The sequence below is a fragment of the Aristolochia californica genome, unplaced genomic scaffold (assembly GCF_029961685.1).
Source record: "Aristolochia californica isolate CCGP_79_NKW_82.1479 unplaced genomic scaffold, dmAriCali1.0.hap1 SCAF_10, whole genome shotgun sequence".
NCBI lineage: Eukaryota > Viridiplantae > Streptophyta > Magnoliopsida > Piperales > Aristolochiaceae > Aristolochia > Aristolochia californica.
Genome location: NW_027181771.1, coordinates 1,213,517 through 1,236,726, shown reverse-complemented (window position 1 = coordinate 1,236,726; position 23,210 = coordinate 1,213,517). Strand labels below are relative to the sequence as shown.

Here is a 23,210-nt window from a genome sequence, read left to right as displayed (position 1 = left end):
TTTTTCAAAAATTAATTACCTTAAATTAGCATAGGATTATTCCAAATTTTAATTAATTATTATTAATAACAGAGGAATAATTATTTAATAATAATAATAATAATAATTTAATATATTAATTTCATAAAAAATAATTATTATCAAAACCCATCAATAGAAACCTGATTCCACACTATTGGATCCACAGCCTTAAACAAAATAGGCGGCTCTTGATTAGGAATCTCACACGCCTCTCACCGCCCATTAAAAGAAACTGACTTCTAACCGTTCGATTCCTCCGTGTTTATCTTTTCAGCCAGCCGCTCGGGAGCATTTTCGTTCACGAGCCATATAAATATCCCGCCCGAGCCTCAGACCCGATAGCCAACCAAGCGGACGGACAGAGAGAGAGAGAGAAAAGGGTTGAGACGGTTTTCTGGCGACCGGAGATCATGACGAAGGTGTTCCCAAACATCGGCGCATCAAACGCTTCGAGGCCTGGGTACGACGGGGAGAAGGAGGAGGTGCTGACGGTGTGGAGGAAGTCGCTTCTCTTCAACTGCAGTGGGTTCACGGTGTTTGACAAGAAGGGTAACCTGGTTTTCCGGGTGGATAACTACGCCTCCGGCAATAAGGGCGAGGTTGTCCTCATGGACGCCGCCGGCAAATCCCTCCTCACCATCCGGCGAAAGGTAATTTTTTTTTTTTCAGCGTTGAGGCTTGTTATTCCGTTTCGCCTGTTTGGCCGGAAATGCTTTTCCGACGGACACGACTGGAGCCGTTGATTTGGTGGGTCCACATGTGTAAAAATTTCTAGATCTCGCGTTCAGTTTTTGTTCACCTAACCATTGCGATCATTGATTAAGACAACGGTGGGCCCGGGGCCTAGTGTCTTGTTTGTGATTTTGTTGTATTTTATGGCTTAATTGAGCGGTACGTAGATAATAACGTGTTCACGTCGTTCTGTTGCAGAAACTGAGCCTGGGCGATCACTGGCTGGTCTTCGCCGGCGAGGAGTCCGTCAACCCTCTATTCTCCGTCAAGAAGCCGGTGAACTTCCTCAATTCGAGGTTGCTAGCCCAGTTGACAGTCGGCGGCGGAAGCTGGAGAGGGCAGTCCAGCAGCCGGCAGCCGGCGTACGCGATCGAGGGGTCATACTCACAGCGATCTTGCGTGGTGTACGACGACAAGCGGCGGCCCATGGCGGAGATTCGGAGGAAGGAGGCGGTGGGTGGCGTGGCCTTCGGGCAGGACGTGTTCCGCCTGGTGGTGCAGCCGGAGCTCGACGCCGCCTTCGCCATGGCGCTTGTGATCCTCCTCGAGCAGATGTTTGGCTCCAGGAGGGCTTCCTCGTGAGAAAAATTGAAGCAACAGGAAAATAATCTTTTCTTTCCCTGGAAAATCAGCCTTCGCTGATAAAAAAAAATTACAGGGAATTTAGAAAATTAAAATTAAAAAAAAAAGAAAGCCACCTAAATTTGTCTTATGTTTCTGTGTTTTTTTCCTGGTTCGACCTTCCTGTGGCAATGGAGTTTTAGTGAATTGTCACAATGGAAGAGGGGTCTCTCTCTAGAGAGAACTTTGTATTGAGGGAACCTTTTTTTTTTTTTTTTGGGTTTTTTCTTTGTATTTTTCTTTTTGTGACATACCAGAGTCACCCAGACAGATGTTAGAGTGTATATAATCTCTTTTCAATGAAAAAATGTTACTATTAGATGTTAGTAGATTTGGAGAGAGATCTCTCTCAAGTCCAAGCAAATTTAAAAGGGTTTTCTGTTTACTGGATCTCTCTCATCGGTAGTCAGGGATGAAGATTATTTTCCTGTTCAAGCAAATCAAAAGGGTTATTCTAACTGAGAAGAGTTGTCTTTTACTCTAATATTGGAAGAGGGAAAATTATAAAATGCTGAGCAAACAGAATTTTCCCCTTCAATATTATAATTATTGGCCTGTAATCGTTCGATTAGTTCTTCGTCGTCTTCCCCAATAGTGGAAAATATGTACTGTTCATGGCTGCCGGATTGATACTATAATGAAAATGATAACGTGCTAAAAGAAAAAAAAAATCATCTACTTGCAGCAACGATGCTAAGACTTATTGTGAAAGCTGGGAATATTGAAAGAAACAGATGTTATCGTATATAAGGGACAAAATTGTAAATATCTAATTTTCTAAGGGTATTAGTGTAATTTCTGTTTTAAATCTCTATACCTATGTATCGAACAGAAAATTGAAGAGCTTATTCGATTCTTCGTTTTCGGAAAATAAACATGGATTTCGGAAAGATTGTCATGGTATCAGAGCTTGCGTCCTGATTTTTGTTTTTCCTAGCTTTTTCGGCGCCTTCGGCGATCTCGGTTTGGTGGTGGAGAAATCGGCTCGGTGTTGTGCTCTAAGAGGTGAGTTATCTTTCCCTCTTTCTCGGTTCTCAATTTGTAGTGGCTTTTCAGAGGGTCTTGTGGGTTTTTCTTTTGGATTTCGGAGGTTCCTCTCTCGACTTTAGCGAATTTCGGCAGCTCCTCTCTCAGGCATTTTGGTTTTCTAGTGTTCGACGCGTATCTTCGTTTTTGGTCTTGGACGGTTTGTTCTTGGTGTTCGACGGGGTCATTCGCTTCGTTTTGGCTTCATTTTTTTTGGTGTGCGACGAGAGCCCACTCCACGACGTTTCTTTTGCTTGGTACACGTGTCGCAGCGTCTGCCGCGACCCTTTTCTACCACTGCAGCCCCTCAAGAGTGGCTCATCTTCACGTAGGGGCATCATGTCATCTGATAAGGTCGACCAGTTCCCTCTCCGTTTCACTGGTAAAAATTACAGTGCCTGGGAATTTCAGTTTCGTTTATTTGTCACGGGAAAGGAGTTATGGGGTCATATAGATGGGATTGATCCCGCACCTCGGGAGGCCGAGGCTTTGACCAAGTGGACAGTCAAGGATGCTAGGGTCATGACCTGGATCCTTGACTCCGTTGAGCCTCACTTTGTTCTCAATTTGCGGCCTTATCGAACTGCGGCTGACATGTGGCGTTATCTCGCCCAAGTTTATCATCAAGACAACTTGGCTCGGCATTTTCAATTGAAGTATGAGATGACTCATTTCACACAAGGCAGTCTATCCATCGAGGAATATTTTTCCGGTTTTCAAAACCTTTGGGCTGACTACACCGACATTGTTCATTCTACTGTTCCCGTTATAGCTCTCTCTGCTATTCAAGCAGTGCATGGAACAAGCAAGAGAGATCAATTCTTGATGAAGCTCCGTTCCGATTTTGGCATTGCACGGTCTAATTTGATGAATCGTCATCCTGTCTCCTCTTTAGCTGCTTGTTTCAGTGAACTCCTCCATGAGGAGCAGTGTCTAGCCACCCAGGCTGGCATCGAACATCGGGCTGACGTTAGTGCCCCTGTCACTGTGGCTTATGCCACCCAGGCGAGGAATAAGGGACGAGACATGCGTCCTGTTCAGTGCTATTGTTGTAAAGCTTTTGGTCATGTTTCTCGGGATTGCCCTAGAAAGTTTTGTAGGTACTGTCGGAAACCCGGTCATATCATCACTACTTGCTCCATTCAACCTCCGCGGCGGCCGGATACTGCTTATCCTGCCTACGTTGGTGCCTCTAGTTCTACGACATTGCCTGTTGCCTCGCCGATTGTTCCTCTTGCATTGTCTGCTGCCTCGTCGGTTGTTCCTGCTGCACCTACAACTTCCGCCCCACCGACCACACTCACTCCTGAGATGGTACAACAGATGATCCTAACATTTCTTCTAAGCCATGGTATTTTGACTCTGGAGCTTCTAATCACATGACCAATACTGTTGTTTCTCTTTCCAATGTCCGCAATTATGATGGCCCTCAGAAAATTAACACCGCTGATGGCAGTTCTCTGCCTATCAGTGCTGTTGGTGTTCTTTCCTCTTGTTTAACTGATGTTTTTGTGTCTCCTGACCTCTCCACAAATCTTATTTTTGTTGGTAATTGGTTGATAATAATTGTAATGTCCATTTCTCTCGATCTGGTTGTGTTGTGCAGGATCAAGTGTCCGGGACGATGATCGCGAAGGGGCCTAAAGTGGAACGACTCTTTCCTCTTTATCCTAGTTTTCCTTTTTTTTTCTTTTGCATGTCGTGTTGTTAATTTTGGGCCTCAGATGTGGCATAAACGTCTAGGCCACCCCAACTCTGATGTACTTCGAAAATTATTTAATTCAGGTGTTTTGGGACATAAAGTGTGTTCTTCTCTTGATCTTTCTTTTGAATGTCCGTCATGCAAACTTGGCAAAAGTAAAGTTGTACCTTTTCCTCACAATGCCTCTCATGCTTTACGATGTTTCGATCTTATTCATTCTGATGTTTGGGGAATTGCTCCTGTTGTTTTTCATGCGCATTACAAGTACTTTGTCACCTTTATTGATGACTGTAGTCGGTTTACTTGGGTTTACTTTCTACGGGCTAAGGCCGACGTTTTTTTAACATTCCAGCGTTTTCTTGCGCTTTTAGATACTCAATTCTCTGCCAAAATCAAAGTCTTACGCTCTGATTCTGGCGGCGAATACATGTCTCATGCGTTTCAAGACTTTCTTCAATGCACAGGGATCGTCTCTCAGCGCTCCTGTCCTTCGACATCACAACAAAATGGTGTTGTTGAGAGGAAAAATCGTCATCTTCTTGATGTGGTTCGCACCGTTTTACTTGAATCCTCTGTTCCTTCTCGTTTTTGGTGTGAAGCGCTTTCTACTTCGGTTCATTTGATCAATCGTTTACCTTCTCCTATATTACATCATGTTTCTCCCTTCTTTAAGTTGTTTGGCCGTACTCCTTCATATTCTGCTCTTCGGACTTTTGGTTGTGTTTGTTTTGTGCATCTTCCTACTCATGAACGACATAAACTTACAGCTCAATCAGTTAAATGTGCTTTTCTTGGTTATGCTATCCCTCAAAAGGGTTATGTTTGTTATGATCCACTTGCTCGTTGTCTACGTGTTTCTCGGAATGTGGTTTTCTTTGAAAATCAATTTTTTTTTCAATCTCATGTTGAGCCGCCGTCTGCTTCTTTATCTCTTCTCCCTTGCTTTGATGATTCTCCGCCAGTTGTGGAACGGTTCAAACCTGGTTTTGTGTATGGCAGACATAGTGGCCATGAGCTTGGTTCTACTTCCTTTGTGCCCCCTCCCGATCTTGTCCTGGTGCCTGATCCTCCTCCTGCTCCAGCTTCCCCCACTCTTCGCTGGTCTACTCGCCCTTCTCAACCTCCTCATTGGTATGGTTTCTCCTCCACTGTATCTCCTGTCACTCCTTTCTCCTCTATTTCCATTCCCACTTTTTACAAACAGGCTATGGTCCATGAGTGTTGGCAGCATACCATGGCCACAGAACTTCAAGCACTTGAAGAGAATCACACTTGGGATATTGTTCCTTGCTCTCCTCCGATTAAGCCTCTTGGCAGTAAATGGGTTTTCTCGGTTAAACTCCGCTCTGATGGCTCTTTGGATCGGTACAAAGCTCGCCTAGTAGCTCTGGGCAACAAACAGGAATATGAGATTGACTATGAAGAGACATTTGCGCCGGTTGCCAAGATGACCATGATCCGTACTATATTCGCGATTGCAACCTCTCAGTCTTGGCCGCTGCATCAGATGGATGTGCAGAATGCCTTTCTCCACGGTGACCTCCAGGAAGATGTATACATGAAGCTCCCCTTGGGTATGCCTACCTCCTCTCCTGATCAGGTTTGCAAACTTCGTCGTCCTCTGTATGGGCTTAAGCAAGCCTCCCGGGCTTGGTTTGAGAAATTTCGTGGCACTCTGATTCTCCACCGGTTTACACAGAGTCAGTATGATTCATCTTTCTTCTATCATAAGTCTACTGCGGGCATGGTCATTCTCTTGGTTTATGAGGATGACATCCTTATTACTGGCACTGACTCTGGCCTGCTTCGCAAGCTGCTGCAGGTGTTACATTCCACTTTCCATATGAAAGATCTTGGCCAGCTCACGTATTTCTTAGGCCTGGAAGTCCATCATCGGGCCACTGGTATTTTCTTAAACCAGCATATGTATCTTCAAGATATTATTACCTTGGCTGGTTTGGAGGAGACTTCTTCTGTTGCTACTCCTATGGAGGTCAATGTCTGGTACAGGAAAGATGAAGGGGACCTTCTCGATGACCCTACTATCTATCGGCGCTTGGTTGGGAGTCTCATCTACTTGACCACTACTCGCCCCGACATCTCCTATGTCGTTCATCAGGTCAGTCAGTTTATGTCCTCTCCTCGTCATCTCCATATTGCTGCCGTTCGGCGTAATATCTGCTATCTTCGAGGTTCTCCTACTCATGGGTTATTCTTTCCTACAGGCTCCTCCCTTCAACTTATTGGTTATAGTGATGCTGATTGGGCTGGGTGTCCGGATACCCGTCACTCTACTATGGGTTGGTGTATGTTTTTAGGTGATGCCTTAATTTCTTGGCGTTGTAAGAAACAAGATCATGTTTCTAAATCTTCTACTGAAGCTGAGTACCGTGCCATGTCTACTGCTTGTTCTGAGATTGTATGGCTACGCGGTCTTCTTGCGGAGCTTGAGTTCCCTCAGACTACTTCTACCCCTCTTCATGCTGACAACACTAGTGCTATTCAGATTGCCACCAACCCTGTTTTCCATGAACGCACCAAGCATATTGAGGTTGATTGTCATTCTATCCGCGATAGCTTGGATAGTTGGGTGATTTCTCTTCCTCACATTTCTTCGGATCTCCAAGTGGCTGATGTCTTCACTAAAGCAATGACTCAGCAGCGGCATCAATTTTTGGTTGGCAAATTGTTGTTGGTTGATTTCCCAACATTAATTTGAGGGGGGATGTTATCGTATATAAGGGACAAAATTGTAAATATTAATTTTCTAAGGGTATTAATGTAATTTCTGTTTTAAATCTCTATACCTATGTATCGAACAGAAAATCGAAGAGCTTCTTCGATTCTTCATTTTCGGAAAATAAACATGGATTTCGGAAAGATTGTCAACAGATTCATAAACTTGATTGTAAAGAGATTTTTTAAGTGTTCATTTCAAATTCAAATAGAAGCAAACAAAGAACTAATTGACTCTTAACCTACTCTCTAAAACTTTATTTTTTCTCTGTAGTGGATTGAACAGTTAATTTATTGATTTGATAAAGAAATCTAGGAAGATTATAGAAGAATTCTGGCAGGTGATGTGAAGAGGGCAAGTTGTTTCACAGACGAAATTCAATGGAATCAATCCATGATTGACATAGCAACCTGAAGTGTAAACAGGAACATTTGAAGTACTCTTTCTGTATGAAATATGCCCAATGAAGTCTGGTCATCTTAAGTTTTTTTGGTTTCGTAGGAATAAATGAATCTGGGTTCTGAAAATGGAATTTGAGATGCTCTAATGAGGGAATTAATGAACTTTTCATGTCAGAAGATGAAGAAGGGTTGAGGTTGATAAGATACTCCTTCACCTTCCCTGTCAAAGCTTCTTATTTTATATACATCTGGCCATCTTGGGTTGAATCAGAATTTGGCTTCTGAGATCAAGAAGCTGCCAAGCGGCAGAGTTTAAAGTAGTTGAACAAAGTGGGTTCTGAAAAGGGTGGTGGAATAACTAAAGGTTGCTCTGAGCTTTGATGAACGATTCAGGCTTCTGTAGCTGCTGATGCTGTTAGTTCTTCAATGAAGCATTCTTCTCTGAACGGAAATGTAAGCTTTTTGGAATCTGATGACATGTAATGCCATTCTTGTTTGAAGAAGTGAGCTCGTCTAGATTCCAGTTCATGAATCTATATCTGAGATGAATTCAAAGCCAGATGTTGATGAGATGCTCGTGCACTTCTCCAAAGGCTTCTTGTTGAATGTTTTGATCTTAAATGAACTATTCTAATTCCGTTTGATAATCTATGTTTCAGATAACCTGAAGGAAACTGGGAAGTAAGAGGCTTCTCTGAGCTTTTTGATGATTGATTTAATTTTCTGCTTCTGCTGTTGCTGCTGCTACTACTATTTGTTTAAGTTCATGATCAGCCTCTGGTGTTCAGAATTTTGTGATTGCAAGTCTATGAAAGAGACTCAAGCTTCTCTAAGCCACGTGTAAGCAAGAGATGAGTTCAGATCATTCATTCATGTGGATCTCACACAAATGGGCAGCCTTTATATATCCCATTATTTTCAATCTATGGACCCATGAAGTAAAAAACTTCTTCAGCCCATCTATTCCTAGATACTGAGATCCATGGGCCCCCAACTTTTTATTTGATTGAGGCAGCTGACATCATGAAAATGGAATATCCCTTTCATGATTCGACTATTTTTGGTAAATCCATATGGGAATCTCGTGAAGTATCACCAAAAGTTGAAATTTTACTTTCTTTGGTTTTCAATTAAATAATTTTAAAAAATATTTTCTTTTTAGGAATAATATTTTATTTTCATTATTTTTTACCTTTTTATCTTGTAAAAATACTCTAAATTTTTTTTGTAATATCATCATTGGGTAGTTATTTAAATTACTTTTAATTTATTATTTTCGAAATACCTCAAAATGCCTATTTTTAAAATTTTATACATTATCAATTTAAGTCCAATAAATTTATAATATTTTTTATATTAATATAATCTTATGTTTGGATCAATAGTGATTTCCAATATTTATATAATATAATTTTAAATTAATTTAAAAAATTAATATAATAAAAATCATGATATTAAAGCGGCCTCCTTGGCGCCAGAACATCGCGTTCTTCTCGTCTCTTCTCTAACCTTTATACACCCGGCTTCGGCCTTCATTTTTTGTGTTATCTGTTGCGCAGAGACCAGTTCTTCGGAATCGCGAAAACCCTTTTTGTAATCGCACCGAGGTAAAAGAGAAAAAAATTAACTGTATGGTGTTCTCTACTCTGTATGTAAATGATTTGCATTTCTTTTTAATTTCAGTTAGGTATAGATCTGATCTTTGTTTTCTTTCATGGGGATGGAAGCTGTAGTCGTATTGGAAGATCTGTTACGATTATTTTCTTAAATTTTCTGTATTTTTAATTTTTTTTATATGATTACTTTTCTCGAGCTGTATTCTATATCTTAGTTGGACTTAGAAGTTGGTGTTTTTTCTATCCATTCGGTTGTTATATAAATAGAGAGTGGATCGGATAAAATTTTGAGACTTCTATGCTTATTTATGTCAAGGCGTCTGATTTAGTTTATGGTTCTGAAGAGGGCTTGCTCCTTAAGCGCCTCTTTTGTATCTGGCTAATCTTTTCATAGTTTGAATTTTGTCTGGATCTAGGAGATGGGTAGCTCTGACTTCTCATGGAAACTGGCCGATCACCCGAAGCTCCCGAAGGGTAAAACTATTGCCGTTGTAGTTTTGGATGGATGGGGCGAGGCCAATCCTGACAAATACAACTGTATACATACTGCTGAAACGCCGGTTATGGATTCTCTTAAGAAGGTAAACACAGTACTTAAGAAAAAATTCTGTAAACTTATGTAAGATTAAAATCTTATGTACCTGTGGGAAGGTTCCTTTTGTACCCAAAATAAAGGAACTTACTGCATCTGCCTGTCTGAGTACACCTAGCTTAATAACATTTTGAGTTGAGTTGAGCACAAGTATATCTCATATTTGTCTACCTTGTCTCATGATCAGAGGAATTTGTCCCCTTTCTTACTACTAATTTAGCTTGATACTCTTTTGTACTTCTTATTATGAAGGGTGCGCCGGACAGATGGAGATTGGTAAGGGCCCATGGGACTGCAGTTGGTCTTCCAACTGAAGATGATATGGGTAACAGTGAAGTTGGTCACAATGCATTGGGGGCTGGCCGAATCTATTCTCAGGGGTAAACTGCTATCCAATATAAATTCCTTATTTTAGGCTTCATAGTGGCCAAATTAAGATTTTGTTTTAGAATGTATTATATGCTGTTTTCCTAAGGATATTGAATAACATTTCTCTGGACTTGGCATATACATGGATGTGCATTTGAAAGCTCCAGGTTTTAGATTAGGCCATGCAAGTAATCTTAACCCTTCTGTTCTTGGTTCATTGGTAATCAGCTGTTCTTGAGACATATTTGGAGAATGACATAGTGTCCGTGTCTGTAGTTTGGAGGAAATTGGAATCAGAGAAATGGCTTCATGGTTTACAAACTTATTTGGAAGTTGATTTGGATTTCACTTTCATAATTGTTTGTCATCTGTTTTTGCTGTGTCATGTTGGCTTGTCCAGTAGAAAAACAGGAAAAACTCCAATTACCCTGGTTTTCTTCTTGAGTTGGTGGTTGATGTTGCACTTCATGCAGGGCTAAACTAGTGGATCATGCACTTGCATCTGGAAAAATCTACGAAGGAGAAGGATTCAAGTACGTTAAAGAATTTTTTGATACTAACACTTTGCATCTCATTGGGTTATTGAGTGATGGTGGGGTCCACTCACGAATTGATCAGTTGCAGGTAATTGTGCTCAAGAAAAGCAATTTATCTGTTGGTTTTATGTTCATTAGTTTGTCATATAAGTTAAGTAGTTATTATCTTCTTCTCTTGCATTCAGTTGCTACTGAAAGGAGCGAGTGAGAATGGGGCCAAAAGGATCCGTCTACATATTCTAACTGATGGTCGTGATGTTTTGGATGGCTCCAGTGTGGGCTTTGTGGAGGCAATTGAGAAGGACCTTGCAGACTTGAGAGCAGAAGGAGTTGATGCTCAAATTGCATCTGGAGGGGGGCGCATGTATGTTACAATGGACCGTTATGAGGTAAATGTGTATATCTATGGGCTTCAAGTTATTAGTGGCTCTTGTTCTAAATTTCCTAGGAATACATCTGTGACTGGTGAAACTTCATTGCCTCAGCTTAGAAATGAATTCTTGGTCAAGTTAGATATTGGATTTTCCTATTTTCGTACAGTTTAATTCAGAATCTCATTGATAGCCTTCAGATGTGTTACTAGTTGATTAGCTTTTAATAAAAAAGGGGAATTATTTATAAACTTGCCTTCTTGAGAGGCAGACAAGCATTTTGTAGAATATTAAAGGGAGTGCCAACCAATTGTTGGAAAGTGAAAAAGTGACTCAGATTTTATCTGCAGTGAGACTGGCAGTGATTTACCGGCTGGCAGTCTTGAACCTTTTTTAATTGTTTCAATTCCTAAATTGATTTTCAAAGTTTTCAATGTTTTTGCAGTTAGTTTCGAATAATTATGAAAGGTGAATTAAGCGTTGCTTTTTTAACAGAACGACTGGGAAGTTGTTAAACGTGGATGGGATGCTCAAGTTCTTGGTGAAGCTCCATACAAGTTCCGAAGTGCTGTGGAGGCGGTAAAAACACTGAGGGAAGACCCTAAGTATAATGACCAATATCTGCCCCCGTTTGTCATAGTCGATGAGGAAGGAAAGGCAGTAGGGCCTATAGTAGATGGAGATGCTGTAGTGACCTTCAACTTCCGGGCGGATCGTATGGTTATGATTGCGAAAGCTCTTGAGTATGCAGATTTTGACAAATTTGATCGTGTCCGTGTTCCGAAAATTCGTTATGCAGGCATGTTGCAGTATGATGGCGAGTTGAAGCTTCCGAGCCACTATCTTGTTTCTCCACCAGAGATAGAGAGGACATCTGGTGAATATTTAGTTCATAATGGAGTCCACACATTTGCATGCAGGTAAAGTTGTAGAAGATTACTTATTCCTTTTTTTTTTTTTTTTGAAGTAGTGCTGAGATTACATATTCCTTTATTCTCTTAGATTGATTTCTTTATGAATTCATCATAAAAAAAAAAATATTTGTGAAATTGAAATTAATAATAAAGCATGCTTGAATTGGTCAATGTTAATATCAAGCTTCAGTAGTTATTGCAGGACCCTTTTAAGCATGCACTGAGCCTTCTGTGAATTCAATGTGAAACATGTTCAGTTCTGTGAGTGCTAAGTAGCAGGGGCAAGTTTGTTCTACCATTTCTTGCTATGACTTTTGATTATTGGCTCAAGTAGCTTTTTAGATTTTCTGTAGTAACATCTTAAATGATCTGATAAAAGGAAGGAGATTGACCAACACCAAAGTGTGAACAGCAAGGTTGTTCTCTCTTGAAGATTTTTATTCTTCCTTCTCCTTGCTTCTTTGGTGTCAGACTTTTACTGAACATTTCAAGAAAAAATTAGAGGACTTTTCTAATGAAATATCTGATCACACCATATTGTCAGTAGTATTGAAATAAACTGAAAGTCCCAAGTATTTTAAAGGAATTCATGCTAGATAAGAATTGGATGGATGAATAAAAGATATTTTAATAAAGAGGGCATTTTACACAACTATAGCTCAGGCATGTGATGCTTGATTTTTTTATTATTATTGATTTTTTAAATCTGTGAATAAAAAAATTATTGCAAAGGAATGAAACAATACAAAGGGGTGTGAGGGGAAAAGAGTCCTCAATGATTATATCGTTCTTTGAGACACCTTTTGCTAGACTATCTACGATACTATTGGCAGATCTAAGTGCATGCTGCTGTTTGACTTCTAAGGAAGAACTGTTGCTTACAATTTCCTATAAAAATAGTGAGGCCTTGTGTCTTATTGGTTATATGATTTAATTTTTGCTGTTCTCAGCTTTGTGCAGCTAAAGATACATGAAATGTCATCTCATTAAGGGAGCAAGAAAAATGTTGCAACTAATTCATCTCTGAGTTGGATGTCTTAAATTTTTATTGAATAAGAAGAATGTTGGTTCAAGAAATCCATTTTATGAAAATTTGTATGTACTCTTTCACTTATATTACCTTTTTATTTTCTGTAATACTAATGTTTTTTCTTTTGCCAGCGAGACGGTGAAGTTTGGTCATGTCACATTCTTTTGGAATGGAAACCGCTCTGGTTATTTTAACCCAGACATGGAGGAATATGTTGAAATTCCTAGTGATAGTGGAATTACATTTAATGTTCAACCAAAAATGAAAGCCTTGGAAATTGCTGAAAGGGCAAGGGATGCCATCCTTAGTGGCAAATTCCATCAGGTATGATCTTTCTCCTTGTTTTTATAATGACATTTCTACTGTATTGTATAGTTTACGATATTAATTTCATAGTAAAGGCACACATAGACACCTTTGAGACTAGAACTCAAGACTTGCATTATGAAATCCTTTATGTGAGTATTGAGTTAGAGGCTCTTCAATTTGGGCCGGTTCTTTGCAAAATGGCTAGCCAAAGTTAGGAGGTGTTTTTCCTACTAATAAGCATAGTATCTATTCAAGCCCAGACGGATGTGGGACTAGTCTCCCATACACAACTCAGTCTCAGACACTTAGCATGAGACGTGGATTCATGTACAACTATAGACTGATGAATTTTATTTATCCACCGACAGAGATTAACAAGAAAAAACATCTAGGTTTAGAATTTAAATGTGGCTCTACATTATCCTTTGAAATCGAATTTTATGGGCTCAGTTGAGTTCCTGTGTTTCTTCAAAACTGTCCTTATGAGTGTTTGCTCCAAGTTCAATTTTATTGCCATTTATATGCACAGGCATGTGAATGACATTGAGTTTTGTCTTTTCTTATATCTGTAGGTTCGTGTCAACTTGCCCAATAGTGACATGGTTGGACATACAGGCGATATAGAGGCCACAGTTGTTGCTTGCAAGGCTGCTGATGAAGCTGTTAAGGTAGTAGATTTTCATCTCTACTTATGAAAGCCTAGTTTCTGAGTTCCAGGACGATTTTAGGCTCCAGTTATGATTTGTTGTTAAGATTCTTTAAGACTCAAAAGAATTTATGATGTGTTGCTTGGTAAAGCATGGCCATAGATAATATTTAGATTTGATTTAACTACTATTTCCACCTTTGACACACTGGATGACATGTATATGTCCACCTGCCATTGATGTTCATGTCAATTTACCTCAAAGTGCATTTATCGGTCAGAAACTTCATTGCACACGGGTGACTTCAGGAAACTGTAAATACTTGGAAAAGTATCTTACCTCTTCCTTTAGCAAAGAAAGGAAGTGTCTGTAATGTAGTTACAAGAACATAAAGGGACCTCTGATATCTTTCGCACCATGAAGTTCTTGGCTTTAAGAACAAGATATTTTGACTCTGATCCCTAATCTGTGTCTACAGATTAATTAGACGTAATGTGATTTGTCTTGCAGCTGATCCTTGATGCAATAGAGCAAGTTGGTGGGATCTATTTAGTGACTGCAGATCATGGAAATGCGGAAGACATGGTAAAGAGGAACAAGAAGGGTGAACCCCAGCTTGATAAAGAAGGGAAAATTCAAATTCTGACTTCCCACACTCTTCAGCCTGTAAGTGAACTAGATCCCCTTTTATCACTGCTCCATTTTCCTGGATCATTTTTAGAAACACCAAAAAAAGCTTCCGATATTGAGTAGGTGAAAAATGATGTTTTAACTTCAAATACTTACCTCATATATTTGAAGATTGTTCGAGTGAAGTCACTGTTTTGTTCTTTTGAATGATGGCAATAACCTTTCACTTGGTGCCTACCTTTTTATGTCTTGGCTATGGAACTATTCTCATCTGTTTCAGGTTCCTATTGCCATTGGTGGACCTGGCTTGGCACCGGGCGTGAAATTCCGTAAAGATGTCCCCAGCGGTGGACTCGCGAATGTTGCTGCAACAGTGATGAACCTTCATGGTTTGGAGGCACCCTCTGATTACGAGCCAACCCTAATCGAAGTTGTGGACAACTGATTCTGATCGAGTTGCAGCAGCAAGGTTTAATTCCAAATTTTATTAGTACAAGGCTAGACTTAGTAGAACTCTATTTAAAACTCAGGGAGGCAATCCGGATATCTTTTGTAGGCATAAATAAATTTTGTGAGATCTGCCGGTGGCCAGAGAATAGAAAAGATTTTGTTTGGTGAAGACAACTTCTGGAGGTGGTTATTTCTTCGGATTAAAGGTATTCTCCATGAAATGAAAAAATGATATAACGATAATACCCTCCTATTTAAATAAAATAGGAATGGTAGGAAAATAAACCTTTTCTTTTACTTTTTTAAAATACTATAAAATAATCAGGTAAATAAAATAAATAAAAATTTAAAATATTGTATAGCCATATTATTTAAATATAAATATGTTATTAAAATTAATTAAAATTAATTATTTTTAATGGTAAATAATTTACATGGGTTGGTGGCCGCCCTTACTATGGCTTTACTAAAAATGCGAGAAACAACACGAGCCAAACTCGAATTTCGACTCTGCATCTGTTTCGTTTGAGGGATTGAACGGACAGAGATAAAAGTCGGTGACTTGGTAGGAAAGTGCCGTGCCTTCGGTCGATTTGGACTTTGGAGAGGTAACTAGAAAACCGTCTATAATTTTCCCTTCAGCGCCTCCGAGCCGTGTTGTTCCTCCTCTCTGTCGACAGTTGGCCTTGGTTTTGGCGATTATGCTCGATTGCAGGGACGGCAAGAGGACGAGGTGAGTACTAGGTCTGCAGGGGTGTAATGGGTCGGCGAAATTCAACCCCCTTTTTTTTTTTTTTAATCATGGTAGCAGTGATTTCTGTTCGAAACAATTTCATGCGAAGGCAGCTCAGCCGCGCGTGGTTGATTGACCATCTTCACAATTTTAGACACCCAACTGACCTACATGCTGGAACCTTTAGATACTACCTCGATTTGGCGTTGTTTGCTAGTCTTTCAATCTTGGATTATGATGTTTTTGCTTTCTCTTTCCTGGGTGTATTTTTGTTTCGCTAATTACCTGATGTCTGAATATCATGTTTTCTTTCTTTTTTGTGCACGCTTCTGTAGATATGTCAATTTTCAGCGGTGCTAGACTGGGTCTATCTTTTTGGCGATAATATGGCTTCAGTACTTGCAGCAGCTGCAAAGAGGGTCGGCCAACAGGCTCGGCGTCAGCCTCTTACTTTAACGGATTCGGCAGCTGCTAGAATACGCCACCTCCTTCAGCTGCGGCAACGTCCATATCTGAGGCTTGGAGTAAAAGCTCGTGGTTGCAACGGATTGTCCTACACCCTCAATTATGCTGGTTCCTCTCTCTCTCTCTCCTCATGTCTTTGTTAAGTTTTTGCGGTATCTCTTTGTTGGTACATGATTGCTTGAGAGATGAATATTGGATAAGAAACGTTGGAATTTGGTTTTTTGTGCATTAACTGTTTCGGTCTGGGAAGCTGGTTATAGTTTTTATGGAGAAGTACTGAAGTTCCTGGGTCATGCTTTATTTTTAACATTAGAAATACTGCTTAGGATTGTCATTTCTGAGGTTGGGGAGCTGGGATAGTGGTTATATTCCAGCATTAGGGTTTCATATAGTTCTAAACTGGAAGATCCATAGAGGCAAAACAATGATTATGTCTGCAACAAAAAAATAAAAAAAATGGAGGAAGGCAAAGGTTCTTAAAATCATCTTAGGCAGAACCTTATACCAACTAATGTTTGAGTTGGCTAAAGGAGCTCTGGCCTTTTATTCTGCTTTAGCATTGGCTAGTTCCATTTTTAGCTTGTCCTTCAGTTCAGTTGTGCAAAATTGTCAAGGACGATAAATACAGCTTCAAGATCAATTTTATTGACATGTATAAATTCAAAAAACGATCAGTTCATACTTTTGTCTGTGGGTTTAGGAATCAGTCCAATCTCAGAGATTTTAAGAATAGGGATCCCCTCTTTGTGTATGCATGAGATTGCTAGCTCCTTGGGAACTTAATTGCACAATATGGGTGGCAACTCACGACTCTTTATTGTTAAACAATGATGAGTTTGATGGGAGGCTGACACCTGATTGGAGGCAGTATGGAGCTTTATAAATAGTAGCAGGATCCTGTAGGTGACCTATTCTTGAGACAATGCTGCATGTATTAGCACTTGTAGCCCTTGCACCATGTCAGACCTTAGACTATCACTTCTTTGGCACCTTCTGTTCTCAGCACCAGAAGGTATAGTTCAGAGAGGTAACTGGCACATCTGCAAGGCTAACACACCAGTAATTCTGGAATTAGGCACTCACTCCCTGATCTTAAGTGAGTCTTAAATCAAATAATAGTGCGAGACACTTTTATGAGAACATCCGCAATACAGTTGGAAAAGTTATGCCATCACTACCACTCAGGTTTCCTGAGAGATACTCAGAGAACAAGAAATATTGATGTATAATTGTTTCATACTTCATAACCTGTCACACCATTATTCTTTTACAATTTATTAATGTTAGTACGAAAAAGGGCCTGTTCCTTTACCTATGATTTATAATATGGAGCAATCTTACAAATGCAAGAAGTAGAACTCCAACTGAACTTCAGGGCCTGTTCGTGTGATATTGGGTTTTGGTGAGGCTGAAGGGGGTATATTGCAGCTCTACCAGTCCTTATGTGTACAAAGATTTTCAAGTGCCTGATGCAGATATATTGAACCCTTTGTGAAAGGCCACATTTTACTTATCTATTTAGCTTGCAGGAGCATGTTAGGGAGATACATGGGATGCTGGGGTTTTATTTGTGGTTGGAAGTGGTTATTTTGAAGTTGTAACACTTGGATTCTGCATATGGATGGGACTTCAATCATTTCCTGTGTATCATGGTTGTGGACTTTTGCCAACTCAAAAATAGCTGATTAGGTCTTTGAATTTCTATCCTAGATGGCCGATTTTTGCCTTGAACTGGAGCACTATCATCTTCTTAAGTTCAATCCTTGATCTAATATGTATCTGTCACTGTTTCAATTCAGTTGTGTACGTTATGGGCCCCTAAAATTTGAGTTTTGGGTTGGACTTGATGAACCATACTGGGTGTGGGCTGGTCAGTAAAAGCAAGGGGGCCAGTATAACTTGGATCTGTAATTAATTCATGTTGCTGCTTGTTGATGCCAGAATTAGTTGAAGCTTGACATGTTACTTCAAACTTATGTCAATTGATTCTACAGTTGGTGACAGCAGCCCGCCAAACAGATGCTTGGTGAGGCCATCAAGGAGTCTTTGTTGTATAGGTTAAAGCTGACTTCAAGAAGTTAGCCTCCATTAGCCAACTTACACTTAGGTTTGTCATGCATTTCTTGTAAGGCCATCGGATTCAGGAAGACTGTTTTTGCGGCCTTGCTCTAGGATCCTGCATCAGATATGCAAATAATATTAACAAAGAGAGTTTAATCATTATCCACTGCTACATGTTGATATCCGATAATGGATTATCGGATGCTTCTTATTTGATCATTTAAGAATTCGAGAAAGCGGCTGTCAAGGCTCGCTGTAGTGTTTCTGGCATCTGTGTGGGCTGCCCAAAATCCAAAAGGTTGTGGATGTTATGTGTTATGTAGCATCCGTTACACTTTAACCTTCAAATCAGAGATGCTGATACACCCACTCCTAGTGGCAGCGAGTGGTTGCTGATGCAGTGAAGGGGATTGTCTGATTTTGAAGAAAAGCGAACTCTGTAAATGACAGGATGACAGGCTGTTAAAGGACAGCAAGGGCTTATCAATGTTAATATGGAGCCTATTGTGGCTATTCGTTTTCAAAACATATTTCTTTAATTATTTGTGCATTAAGTATTTTGATGTTAACCTGCCTATAGATATGGTCTGAGTGCTAGATACTACTTCATGATGGTTACTTTGAGGAAGGCATATGTGCTTTTTGTCTGTAATTCTCCAATCCTGACAACCCATATGCTGTTAGCTATTAATACATAACTGGGGAGGTTTTTTTATTTGAGCTTTTAAATCTTAGTGGTATTAATTTCTATCTATAATTACTTTTCCCATCCCCAAAGAAACTGAAATTCTTTTTTCTTTTTTTGTTCTATGGGATATGGATGGACAAATTCTTCTGATGCTCTTTCTAAAGGCCAAAAATCTTCTGATGCTCTTTCTAAAGGCCAAAATTTTTCTGATGCTCTTTCTAAAAACCAAAAATCTTCTGATGCTCATAACTCTGCAGATGAAAAAGGGAAATTTGACGAGCTGATTGAGGACAAAGATGTCAAGATATTGATCGATCCCAAGGCACTCATGCATGTTATAGGAACCAAGATGGACTTTGTAGACAACAGACTGAGGTAGGCAACTGTCTTTCATGGGTTTTTACAACCCATCCTTTTGCACGATTAATTTCAGCAAATCTTGTTTCCAACGCTATTTTGTATATATTCATTTAGTGCATTCCCCTTGCAGGTCTGAGTTCGTATTTATAAACCCAAACTCTAAAGGGCACTGTGGTTGTGGAGAATCCTTCATGACAAACAGTAATGCAGCTTCTAACTTCAGTGGTCAGACTCCAGGAACTGGCACTAGTTAATCCGACTGCAGGACGTAAACAAATCTAGCGAGGTTCCGATAGCAGATTTTTCATATTCATCTACTAATTTTTTTATTACTTCTTCTCAAAGGTTCCACACCTGAAGTGTTCTGAAAATTGGAAGAGCTCACATAGCTCCTTTGGACAAGCTCTTGGGTTCCTGGGTGCTCACTGGCTAACCCTCCCAGTAATTGCTGTCAAATAAAATGCTACTGAGCAACATGTGTATCAGACCATGTATTTTTTTGCTGTATGAAAATGTAAGTTTTTTAATTCTTTTATTGAAGTGATATATTTCTGAAGTTTCTTTCACATGACATGAAATCTGTTATTAGCCATTTGATAGTCAATTGGAAGGAAAAATTTTATTGTTATTGTCTTTCTCTTTATTGATGTGATCATTCGAAGAATCTTTCTTTAAGAAATCGAACTTCGTCATAGATTGTTTGGTCAGCTGCGTTCTCTTTCTTAACTAAGGTGGATAAGGATTCCTTGTTAAGGCCATTCTTGTAGTTTCCGTACACGGCAGGCGAATCCGTCCTGTAACGTCCACAAATTCAAATTCCCCGAGAGAGAGAGAGAGAGGCAAAGGCGGGCGTTCAAAATTTGAAATTAGGAAATCCGTAACGGTCACTGCCCTTCCTCCGCCGGCTCCTTTCCTCACTCCCTTTGAAACAAAACTCAGAAATTCGAGCCATTTTGACCAGATTTTTATCCTCTCCGTCGTCCACGACGAGAGGGTCTTTTGTTCTTCCCTAATTCCCCATTCTCCCCAACAATGGCGTCCCTCACGCCGGGAATCCTTCTTAAACTCCTCCAGTCCATGAACTCCGATGCCAAGGTCGCCGGCGAGCACCGCTCCGTGCTCTTGCAAGTCATCAACATCGTGCCGGCTCTCGCCGGGCCAGATCTTTGGCCCAACCATGGTTTCTTTGTCCAGCTCTCAGACTCATCCCACTCGACCTACGTCTCCCTATCCGACGCCGATAATGACCTTATTCTAGCTAATCGTCTCCAACTCGGCCAGTTCGCTTACGTCGATCGCCTCTACTTTGACTCGCCACCGGTTCCTAGAGTCTCCGGTCTCCGTACGATTGCGGGCCGGCATCCCTTCATCGGGACCCCCGAGCCTCTCGTTGCCAAGATTTCTCCCTCTAAGCGCGGTTTTGTAATACAGCCTGTTCCTGATGGAGCTCATTTATTAGATGCCATTTCGGCTTATGTGCAGAAGAACAAGCCAGAGGACGGGAATTTGGTGAGTAATGGTGGGCCAAGACCGGTTTTTGCTGCTAAAGAGAATGTGCAAGTCGACAAAGAGAAGAAATCTCAGGGATCCACTGCGGAGAAGCAAAGATTTACTTCGCCGGCGATGAAGGAAAGAAGGTCGTCATTCGCCGGGAGGAGAGGCGGGCCCGAAAATTCGCCGGCGAGGAAGGTGGTTTCCAGGCCTTCGTCACCTGTGCCTTCTAAATGTGAGGTTCCGGGCTTGGTGCAAGCAAGAGAGGAGAGTAATAGTGGTCGGAGGGCTTCGAGGGAGCCGGCCATTATTGTGCCTTCGAGGTATCGGAACCCGTCGCCCAGTGGGAGGAGACAGGCTTCTCCGAACGGGAGAAGGGTGTCTCTTTCTCCGGCAAGGAGGCTTTCGGGAGGTTTGAAGGTCTCGCCCGCTGTTACAGATTCTTCTAATAAAAAGAAGATGGCAACTATTGTTGCTGGGATTTCAAAAGTTTCCGACGCTTTGCTAGGTTCAGCAAAATCTATGAGGAAGAGCTGGGATGACCCTGCCATGGCAGCCGCTTATGTTGATCAGAAAGACAAAGCAGCATCGAAGATCAAATCGGAGTTGCCAGCTATTTTGCGGAATCAGGTATCCTGCAATTTACGTGTAATTTTAAGGCAGAATCTCGTTGTTTCCGTTTAACAATAGCTTCCACGTTTGGTGAAAATGTTTCCTGGAGAATCTACTGGTATTTTTTATCTGATTATAACTCAGAAATCTAAAGTTTACCAACTCAAGTTTCTGTGTTTCTGTTTACCTCTTTCTCAAATTTCAATCCTTTATGAGTTAAATGATCTATTTCTTTCTCAAATTTCAATTCTTGTAGTTATATGAATCATCTTTATATTCAGTTCATCTTTCGCTCTCACCGGAATTTTCTGCTGTAAATCTTTACCCACCCATTTTCAATTCTTTGCATTCTGTTGGTGATCATCTCAAATTTCGTCCTTCTGGTCATTCCTAAATCATATAATTTTTCTCACGCATTCCAGGTTTCAAACTCAAGGCGATTGAGCGACAAGAATGATGGACAACCAAATCTAGAAGATATCTCCGCCACAGAGAAGCCAAAGTCCAGTCCCATGGTTGAGACTATCCCTCGCGAAGAGAAGCCAAACTCTGCACCACAGCCCAAAATCACCATTCATGACCGAAAATGGACAGACGGGAGTGTCTCCATGGCTGCTGTCTCCCCAAACCTTGCTAAGCTGGGGAAGGTTAGAATCCATATCATGTTTTATCAACAATTCTTTGAATTTGATCAGAGTTATCGTCTGGCTTTAATGTTTCCGTTCTGCAGGATGCTATACAGAGGCGAATACTTGCATGTACAGCTGCAGCTGAAGCCCTTGAAGAAGCATCTGCAACAGAATCAGTTGTGAGGGTCCTCAGGTGAATCTCGTAAATCACTCCGGTCAATAACTGAAACAAGCTGTTTGGGGTTCTCATCAGTAAATTTCTGTCTCCTTCAGCAAGTTCTCGGATCTCTGTTCCTCATCCAAATCCGGAAATCCTCTCCCCACGATCGACCGCTTCCTCTCCCTCTATCAAGAAGCCGTGAAGTCCACTGCAGTAGCTGAGTCCCTCATGGAGGGTCGCTGCTCCGATTATAATTTCGGGGAGCCCTCTGATCCTCTCTCGACTCAACGATCAAAGTCTATCTCTCTCTGGGTTGAAGCTGCTCTAGCCACTGACCTCGAAGTCGTCTCCCTCTTGAGCAATCGCCCAGATAATCCTCCGAAAATCCCGAGTCCTGACAAGCCCAGTGCCTCACCTTCAAGAACAAGCGTCTCAAAAAAGCATTCCCATGGCACTCCAGCCTCCAAGAAGCACACTGCAAGGGCCGCATCGCCCCCACGGTCGTCATCATCTTCAACATCGGATTCTGTGTGGGCTCGGGGGCTCGGAGTCAGAGAAACAGCAGAACTCGCCAGGAATCTGTGTCAAGAAATGCAGGTCTGGTTTCCGAAGTTTGTGGAGGAGGCTTTAGATGCTGGGTTCCAAGTGATTGGGGAGTATTCGACGGATAGCTGGGAATTATTCAATCAGGATAGTAATACTCAGGTAGCAGTGGTTCTGTCACAGTTGAAACGGGTTAATGAGTGGCTTGACAGGGTTGGATCCAAACCACAGGAGAAGTCCGTGATCGTGATGATTGAAAAGCTGAAACGAAAGATTTATGGGTTTGTCATCCAGCATGTTGGGACAGCAATTGAGAGCTCTGCCTCCAGGGCATGACCAAGATTTTCTTCTTCTTCTGCTTCTTCTTCTGCTCTTCTTCTTCTTCCTTAGTTTTGTTCCAATTTTTGGTCATTGTATTGAAAATTTTTGGAAGTATTTATAAATTTTCTCTGAATAAGATAGATTATGTTGAATGAATCTGACGACTCTTAAGAAGAGAGAGAGAGAGATCAGAAAATTCAGTACATTAAAAAATAATAAAAAATGTTTTACTGGTCTCGCCTCATCTTCATGCACACTGAGATTTCACATGTTAGAGAACTGAAATTGGAATTTTAGGAGGAGAAATTTTTGGGTTCTAGAGTTCTCGATAAATGGTTACTTTGTCAACAAAAATTCCAATTTCACAAAATCTCGGCATGGGGATTTGATGAATTTTTCCTCTTGAACGATTTTCATTAAAAGTCCTTGACGCTTACAAGAGG

At 40.7% G+C, this 23,210-nt stretch overlaps 4 protein-coding genes across 6 annotated transcripts; all 4 read left to right on the top strand.

Moving 5' to 3' along the window:
* Positions 1–384: 384 nt before the first annotated feature.
* LOC137942656 (protein LURP-one-related 8-like) lies at positions 385–1,700 on the top strand. The gene is made up of 2 exons (XM_068788383.1): positions 385–671; positions 952–1,700. Exons 1-2 carry the CDS (start codon positions 432–434, stop codon positions 1,333–1,335), a joined length of 624 nt encoding a protein of 207 aa, XP_068644484.1. The 5' UTR covers positions 385–431; the 3' UTR covers positions 1,336–1,700.
* A 7,041-nt stretch (positions 1,701–8,741) lies between these two features.
* LOC137966252 (2,3-bisphosphoglycerate-independent phosphoglycerate mutase-like) lies at positions 8,742–14,878 on the top strand. Of its 3 annotated transcripts, none has more exons than XM_068812842.1 (10): positions 8,742–8,847; positions 9,276–9,437; positions 9,701–9,828; positions 10,291–10,441; positions 10,539–10,742; positions 11,220–11,644; positions 12,800–12,992; positions 13,550–13,645; positions 14,135–14,290; positions 14,535–14,878. In XM_068812842.1, exons 2-10 carry the CDS (start codon positions 9,276–9,278, stop codon positions 14,697–14,699), a joined length of 1,680 nt encoding a protein of 559 aa, XP_068668943.1. In that variant the 5' UTR covers positions 8,742–8,847; the 3' UTR covers positions 14,700–14,878. The 3 variants fall into 3 exon arrangements, with proteins under 3 accessions (XP_068668943.1, XP_068668928.1, XP_068668934.1); XM_068812827.1 differs by having other exon boundaries at positions 9,273–9,437; XM_068812833.1 differs by having other exon boundaries at positions 9,251–9,437.
* A 343-nt stretch (positions 14,879–15,221) lies between these two features.
* LOC137940576 (iron-sulfur assembly protein IscA-like 1, mitochondrial) lies at positions 15,222–19,732 on the top strand. Its single transcript, XM_068785724.1, has 4 exons — positions 15,222–15,437; positions 15,773–16,010; positions 18,909–19,026; positions 19,142–19,732. The coding sequence occupies exons 2-4, from the start codon at positions 15,824–15,826 to the stop codon at positions 19,263–19,265; spliced, it is 429 nt and encodes a 142-aa protein (XP_068641825.1). The 5' UTR covers positions 15,222–15,437; positions 15,773–15,823; the 3' UTR covers positions 19,266–19,732.
* A 144-nt stretch (positions 19,733–19,876) lies between these two features.
* LOC137940000 (uncharacterized) lies at positions 19,877–22,916 on the top strand. The gene is made up of 4 exons (XM_068784898.1): positions 19,877–21,132; positions 21,537–21,761; positions 21,845–21,936; positions 22,017–22,916. The coding sequence occupies exons 1-4, from the start codon at positions 20,044–20,046 to the stop codon at positions 22,780–22,782; spliced, it is 2,172 nt and encodes a 723-aa protein (XP_068640999.1). The 5' UTR covers positions 19,877–20,043; the 3' UTR covers positions 22,783–22,916.
* The last annotated feature ends 294 nt before the right edge of the window (positions 22,917–23,210 follow it).